This window comes from Morone saxatilis, unplaced genomic scaffold (genome assembly GCF_004916995.1).
Source record: "Morone saxatilis isolate NCDOM2014 unplaced genomic scaffold, NCSU_SB_2.0 Contig15, whole genome shotgun sequence".
In the NCBI taxonomy this organism is placed as follows: Eukaryota; Metazoa; Chordata; class Actinopteri; family Moronidae; genus Morone; species Morone saxatilis.
In genome coordinates this window covers 5489501-5497371 of record NW_023339707.1, presented here as the reverse complement: position 1 = coordinate 5497371, position 7871 = coordinate 5489501, and the positions used below count along the sequence as shown (strand labels likewise).

The 7871-nt window shown below is 42.0% G+C and overlaps 1 protein-coding gene across 10 annotated transcripts in view; it reads right to left on the bottom strand.

The window, feature by feature from the left end:
* csde1 (cold shock domain containing E1, RNA-binding) overlaps window positions 1-7871 on the bottom strand; it is a 15074-nt gene that overhangs the window by 2910 nt on the left and 4293 nt on the right. Inside the window, exons 3-17 of one of the 10 annotated variants that reach the window (XM_035657100.1) lie at window positions 7168-7420; window positions 5855-6043; window positions 4967-5168; window positions 4697-4863; window positions 3771-3857; window positions 3299-3396; window positions 3134-3215; window positions 2588-2716; window positions 2361-2486; window positions 2019-2234; window positions 1705-1875; window positions 1451-1615; window positions 1246-1257; window positions 973-990; window positions 143-250 (exon numbers count right to left, since the gene is read on the bottom strand). In XM_035657100.1, the coding sequence (XP_035512993.1) occupies window positions 143-250; window positions 973-990; window positions 1246-1257; window positions 1451-1615; window positions 1705-1875; window positions 2019-2234; window positions 2361-2486; window positions 2588-2716; window positions 3134-3215; window positions 3299-3396; window positions 3771-3857; window positions 4697-4863; window positions 4967-5168; window positions 5855-6043; window positions 7168-7293 (1896 nt within the window). In that variant the 5' untranslated portion in view covers window positions 7294-7420. The remainder of the gene's footprint in view (window positions 1-142; window positions 251-972; window positions 991-1245; window positions 1258-1450; window positions 1616-1704; window positions 1876-2018; window positions 2235-2360; window positions 2487-2587; window positions 2717-3133; window positions 3216-3298; window positions 3397-3770; window positions 3858-4696; window positions 4864-4966; window positions 5169-5854; window positions 6044-7167; window positions 7421-7871) is intronic. The other 9 variants (XM_035657102.1, XM_035657104.1, XM_035657101.1 and 6 more) reach the window with 9 other exon arrangements.

Genomic DNA, 7871 nt, shown 5'->3' with positions numbered 1-7871 from the left:
AGCAGACCTATTCCCCACCTATTTGGAAGTGACTAACAATTGAGTTCATTACTTCAATATGTAAATCTATTTAAGAGTTTATCTTGTTGCTTTCCTTTGGTACTGTCTTAATTTAATTCTCAGTGCAGTGTCACTCAAATACCTTGTCTCCGACTTGTGGGTAACCTCCTCCCTCCAGGTCCTTGGTATGGTATGGTACAGTGAGCTTCACTCCGCAGTCTTCATATGCAATAACTCCTTCCTCAGCTTCCTACAGAGAGTGAAACAAATGTACATTATCTTACAAGAAATTAGCACCAACAATAGCTGATCCAGCTGTCCCCAGCCAAGGCCCACTGTCTCAATGCTGCAACAAAACTAGTGTGAGCTACCAATGTCACAACTGTTTCGATCAGATGATGTCATAGGATGAAGTGTATTAGATGAAGGTGCGCAGATGGCCTACACAAGCATACGAGAGGCACCAGTGTGTGCATTGCATCATTCTGTAGCAGCCTAATTGGTTAGCGTTCGGCTAGTCTACTGCGACAGCTCTGAGTTACAGCCTACAATGTAGGGCTGCATAATTACCCAGCACTATTGTAGTTTCCACTATTATTGTACTATTGTAGTACATACAACATTTAGCAACTATATTGAATTCAAGTGCCATAAAGGGATGGGTGTAATGGAGACCAGAGAAATGCTGATTAAATGGCTAATCCAGATGCTGCTTACATCATTCGGTAGGACAAAAAGAAAATGTTATTGAATGATGATATATTTTATACAAAAAATACTTAACAGATTGTTCCCACAAACCATACTAGTAACTAGGACTACCGTTTCATCATTAATTGTGCAGCCCTACAACACACTGAAACAGTGATACAAGACTCGGGTTTACGGGTTAATTGGTGATCAAACACCATGCTGTCAAATAAAACAGGATAAAGGAGGCAATCAGTGGGCCAGAAGCCTGCAAAGACTGACCTTTTCTACAACTTTACCCTTAAAAAAAAATAAAAGACAGACATCCATTAGACAGCAAAGCTTGTCAACATCACGCTGCATTATTTGTTGATTGCTGACTTTTAGATTGTTTATCTAAAGTTTAGGAATCAAATAATTATCTTAGCCTAAATGTTAGTGAAACGTATAGACTATTGGTATAAGTTTGTACAATTTGTCTAGAATACGAGCATCTTTATCATTTATTTATGAGGCTTCATTGATGTGGCTTCATGCAGGAGGTTCAAGTCCTACCTTGTCTTTTTTCTAACCAACAAGGAGCATGAACAGGATGAAGTCATTGGAGGAGAAAGCAAAGAGGAAAATTAGAACTAAAACAAAAATTGGGAAGTGGGTAGATAATGTCGGTCGATGAAGTGGGTTGGAGTGGACTATAAGGCTATGGTTTTTGATCATCCTGGTGGGATGTACATGTACAAAACACTGGTAATAATAGTACCTTCTCCTTGGTCTTGGTGGGACTAGTATTCTTGTTGGGGGTTGCCACAACTTCCTTTTCCACCACACCCACAAAGCGCTGCTCAGACTGGGTATGGAAGGACACTGTGCCTTTGGGCAGCTTCTTGATGCGCACTGCATGGTTCCTCTGAGCAGACAGCATATCCTGGAAACAGCGGGACATTTACTTTTAGTTTGTTATTGACAAAAAATTATTTGAATGGACCTGCTTAAGGAATAATACTGAATACATACTTTTGTGAAAAGCTTATAAACAGGACCTACAGGCACAACAGTGAACTCCACTTCATCGGAGATGTGCAGTTGGCTCTCCTCTAGAACTTCACTGAAATGAAAGAACATCCTGGCATCCCGATCCACACACTTAATGAAGCCAAAGCCATCACGTATAGCCGCAATCACCCCCTAGGAGAAGATTGGGTGACAAAGTTAATGTCTGAATAGGTATTCACTTCAGTTTGATGAATGTGGCTGCCTTTCTCTCTACAATCATGCTTTATATACACAATTGACCAGGAAAATCAAATTTACCCTTTCGTAATACTCACCATTTCACGGGTCTCCTTGGTGAAGTTGAAGGTGTCTGGGAGGATGTCGATGTTGGTAGACCTCTCCAGCTTGTCTCGGCGGTCGGTGGAGATGTTGAACTGTATGTGATCTCCCTCCAAAAGGGTCACCTTGGACTTTGTGTCCTTTTCGCCAAACGGCAGTTCTTTATCAGTGAAACCGATCCGGGCACTGATTCGACCTGGTAGAGGGTCGTTCTATGGAAGCAGGAAGAAAAGGATATGTCAAAGTTGTTATATTCTTGGTTGGTGGGTCACAGTTCCCGGCTTGCTTTTAAAACCAAAGGCTCTGCAAATACATTGCCAGACCTTCAATGTACTTGCCTGGTTTTTGGTGGGAACCTTGGGAATGACCTTGACGACAGTGCCTTCGAACTGCTCAATGCTGATATCCTCAAAGATGACCGTTCCTTGGGGGAGCAGCCTTACATCTGTGGCTACTTCTTTACCCTATGACCACAAGAACAGAAAATGTAAACAATGTTGTACACAAATATTCAGGCTGATCAGTTAAGAATGAGATACATTCAAATTTGCTGAAAGGCACCTACATTTCTGTCCTTGATGGTGAACTCAACGTCATCTCCAGCCTGCAGAGCCTCCAGATCACCCTTGAACTCGCTGTAGTGAAAGAAGATCTCCTTCACCACATCGGCTCTCTCAATGAATCCAAACGCCTCCTAAACGACAACATATGGTTCAACACAACAGGTACCTACGACTCACAACGGAATATCCAGGGCCTGTATCAAGAGTATCTTAGAGGAATTTAAAAAATAAATAAAAAATTAAAAAATCAGCCTATGCTGAGGCTAAAGTAACTCATGTTGAAAGATTATATTTGTAATGTATTTATGCATGCATTTTAGTCAATGTATCATTATATTCATCTGTATGGTGGAAATCATGGTATGGAACCAGATACAACTGGCATTAACTAACCCATCTAAAACAGATCAGTTCCTGGGTTGATGGGGAAGTGTAGGACTTTGTTTCTCAACCGTTTTTGCATTTAGTTTTGTTTAGTCAAAAAGAACCAGACTCTATCTGAATTGTTTAAGAACAATGGTCCATGTAATGATATCAGTGGTCCTTACCTTTGTAGCACACACCACACCCTGGCATCTCATTTGCTTTTTCTTCACAAGTTGTATATTACGAGCGCTGACTGCACCGGTACTGAAAAACAAGAGTAATATATCTAACTATCCAGTTCAAGCAGGGAAGTATTAAGACAATTCTGGCATGGTGTAAAGACTTACTGCTTGTTGGTCTCCATGTAAAAGCTGACTTTGTCGCCTGTGTCCAGGTGGATATTACCCTCTACGTCGTCAGGAGTGTAGGTAAGGTAGAACACTTCCTGTGGAACATCACACCACTGTAAAACTTTGTTAAAGAGTTTAGGGCAAACCTATTAACCGTAACAACATTTCACATTTCAGACCAAGTAAAAAAAACTGCATATATATGAAGGACAGCCAGCCATGTACTGTGGAGGCTAAAGATTTACACCATGGTATCTGGAGTGAGCACATGCAGTTTCTGAGCATATGGTTGCATATCATTGAGACACATCATCATTAACTATTACATGGAAGCAGATGTAAGTACTAAGTACGCATTTAGAATAACCCAGGTAAGCATGGGATAAGTAACAGAGTGCTGTCTGTACATAAAACTAACATTCTGCCTTGCATTGATGAAGCATGCTGTAATCCATGCTACTTTTCTTACCCCGTTTCTTTCGTAACAAACACTGCCAGTGGGCACCTGGCCAGGAGCAGACTTTCCATCCAAGTGCACCGGGATTGCTGAGACAACCTGCAAGAAATTGCAGGCGGAGGCCATTAACACACTGCTTTGCCAATCCTAGGTTGAATATTCATTGTCATTACATAGCCCAACTAAAATATTTCTGGACATGATGGATGGATGAAATGGCTGAATTTCAAATGTCACAGTAACAAGTATATCAAGTATCACAGATCATCTACAGGTTAGCAGTTATATGTACATGACTGTGCTGCTGTGGAAAATCTGTACACACGGTCAGGCCTCCAACAGCCTCTAGCATGTTGATAACCTGACATGTTAGTGAGTGAATGAATCAGTATGAGTGGGAGGTTTTGTGCAGTAACATTGTGCTCTGTGTTCAGAATTAGATTTATTATGTGTCTGCATTAATGAACTGTACATAACCAAAAAGTCTGCCATAGCATGGCTCAGCGTTCCCATTGCTGACCTCAACTTAATGATGCAGCAGTCAGGCTGACTGGCTCTTTACAACTGTGTACCAGAATGGTACAAGTAAGATTTGTTTAGTTTGTGAAACTGACCAGCTGAATTAGTTGCTGTGAGCATTCACAGAGAAATTAATATAGCCACTGGGCAATTACAATTGATCACTTGACCATATTTGTTCAATAGACATTCAACAGCTCCAGCAAACATGCATGTCAGCACAACAAGCCAAATCTGAAATTGCAAATGTACTGGAAATCTTCGAGGAAAAAGTTTAATTTAGATGCGGGATTAGAGGGGGACCAAATTTTACAGTCTACTTACAATAACATCCCCCCGCCCAAACACACACAATGGGCGATATACATGTTAAGTTGACAGACAACGACAGAACCAAAAATAAAATGGTGTTCCTTAACTGGATGAATATAACCATGCAGCACAGTAAAGGGATAGGCGTGCAGGTCTGGCCCCACCTGGCCCGAGATGCGCTCCTCTGGCAGCACCTCTGGCTTTATCTTTAGCAGCTTCACTGCTATGGGCTTGCCAGTGCGCCTGTCAGAGGATACCTCAAACTCTACATCATCTGAGGACGGAGAAGCAGAAGAGAACACACTTAGCACATGTCAAATGATACAGGAACAACACGTTAAGTGTGTATGATTGGTACACAAGTCCAAGGCTCTTACCCCCTATTTTAAGCTCCTGCAGGTTGCCATTGTACTGGGAACAGTGGAAGAAGAGACGAGCCTGACGTTCGGAGCACTGGATGAACCCGTAAGAAGTCAGGAGTTTCTCCACTACACCAGTCTCTCTAATGCCAGGCCCTGTGCCGTTTGTGGCGTATGCAGTGTGTCCATTGTTATGGAGCATGCCTGGGTCAAAACTCATCTGAGGAAGAGGAGAGGCAACTGTTAAAATGCATCCAGGAGTGGGTCATAGTGAAGCAGACAAGAAAAGGAAAAAAAATAAATAAAGAGGCTGCAGTTTAATGCAGTGTTTGATGCCAACCTTAAAAAAAAAACAAAACAACAAAAATCACTTCAAAACATGCAGGTAGAGCAAACTTCAGAGGAAGTGGGGAGGGGAAAAAAGCAAAGCTACAGAGTCTTCTGGGGGTATATGTTCATCAACAGAGCACACACGTTGATGATGCCTAGACAGAATTTTAGGACATTTTATACCATCGACTGAAAAATATAAATGAACACACACACACACACACAATAACGACACCGTGTGGCACCTTTGCTTACAAGTGTCATGCACTAAAATTCACTCAATTTGTCAAGTGATTTTACTTCCAAAACACCTAAAGCACTAACAAGACTTTGTAGAAATTCCATGCAATTCTGGTTAGACAGACACGTGTTAAACAAAACTGTTCACCTCCCTCTACCAGCCATTAATTATACTGGAATATCTATGAAAATTCACTCATCAAAGTCTGCCACTGCAACCTGGTTGAACTTGTATTTCACGCAACATACCATGCTGTTAAGCAAAAGTCACATGACAAAACAGCAGCTCACTGGGCTGTTAAGTCAGTGTGGGCACCACCGAACATGCCCCCTTACTGATCTCTGATACAACGGAGTCCGCTTGTGTTTTTTACTTCCTGGGTGGGGATGGCAAGAGACAGAAGAGGAGCGAGGGATAGGCATGGGACCGGTAGAGGTAGATGGGGCAGAGCCAGTGTTGCGAGCCACTGGAGGTTCAGAAGAGCCTCGTTCCATTTCTGACACTGAGGGTAGGACTTTGATATGCTGTTGGGGAGGAGGCAACAGCTTTGAAAAAGAGCATAGTTACATCGTTTTCTTATAATTACCCTAATCCAGATATCAATTTCAAGTTATTCAATTATGTAAAACCAGTTTTACAGCATCTTCTACTGGAGTTGTACCCATGGCATGCACCAATTTTTGGAGGTCCAACATATACACAAGTTTCACAATATCACAGCAATAAACTACACATTCATGTGTACAAAGATTTCTCCAATAACATATCGTAGCTCATCACAACCAACACCACTGTTCAAACCCTGTAACAAAATCCTGACACCAAAATCCCAAGAAAAAAACCATAAGGCCACTCAGTAACGATGAATCTGCTACCATGACAATCTCACATTACAGTATCGACCAATGGCACCAATAAGTGCTTCAAAACACTAGTGCTTTCTAACAGGTACGGCTCTACAAAGACCAACAACTAATCGACCAACTTCTTTGTGCAGCACGTTAGGGGAAGTAGTTTAAGGAGTGTCGCAAATGCTACAAGATCAAGTAAAATAAAACTACTGAAGATGGAGAATTGGAAAATGCAAATGACAGGTCAGGTAGCATTGCATCTACAGTGGACAGGGTTTGTGATGGGTTATGGGTTATGAAGGGGGTCCCAGAGCAGCCTCTTCTGTTAGGCCCTGTTATGCACTATCGCAATGAGCTACTACTCTAATTTTTATTTTTTTAACTAGGGACCACCAACTGGTATGTAGTTTAACTTGCATTTGTGTTGCTTTGATTTGAGAGAAGTTATACACTAGCATTAATGTAGCTCAACGCGAGTTGCACGTGTCACGGTCTGACTAAGGTTTCACTGGATTGTGCCGCAAAAGTAAAATTAAGGAAGAAAAGAGAGAGAGAGAAAAAAAATAAAAAAAATAAAGACTCTTCAAGGCTTATGAAAAGTGCCAAATTTCTACAGTCTAAATCAGAAGAACACCCCTCACCCTGCAACAATATAACTAATAGAGGCTTGTCTCGGGAGCCCGAAAAAGGATGAAAGAGGTTAGGCCATTCACAGCAGAGAGATGCGGGGCAAGGTGGGTGGATGGGTGTTCGATGGGGTGGGGCACGTAGAAAAGAGGTGGGAAGGTGGAACTTACGGATCGGCCATATGGCGACAGGCTGAGTCCGACAGGGGAGGTGCTGCTCAGGTCAGCGCTAACAAACGCGGTGGGTGGCGACGCAGGCAAGGTAAACTCAACAAAGCCTTTCCAGGGGCTGCCCATATTTTCCCATAAACTCGGACCAAAGTTGCTCGAGCACTTGCTGAACTTGATTACTTGTTTGAATGTTTTTGCTTGACTGTTAAGTACTATTTTTATGTAACCACCCAAATGATACACCGCTGGATGTCTGCAAGGGTGAAGAGAGGAACAAACATAACGGGTAAGGCAGATAGGACAGCCAGTGTGCCAAGTGTCACAAACAAAGGAAAATAGCTGTGGGCTTTTACCCCCCAGAAAAGGCAAAAATCAGGGAGGATATGACTTGAAAACGACAGAACAGGAAAGAGGTGCGGGCTGGGTGTGGGAAGGCAGTCAAATCAATCTCAAACTGAAGTGAATAACCATTTTAACTGTTGTTTGGAAACGGTAGCGGTTCAGTTTAGCTAGCTTTATGCTTCATAAGTTTCATGAAGAGTTATCTTTGGCAAATGGCAATGTAGAGGTCACTAGGGCTGCACAATTAATCTAGATATTCTAAAAATCGCAATATGGCCAAGTGCAACACACAAACTGCAGGAGCTGTAATGTTTTGATAAGTTAAATGTGTGACAAAACAGCATTATAATGAGGTACTGTAG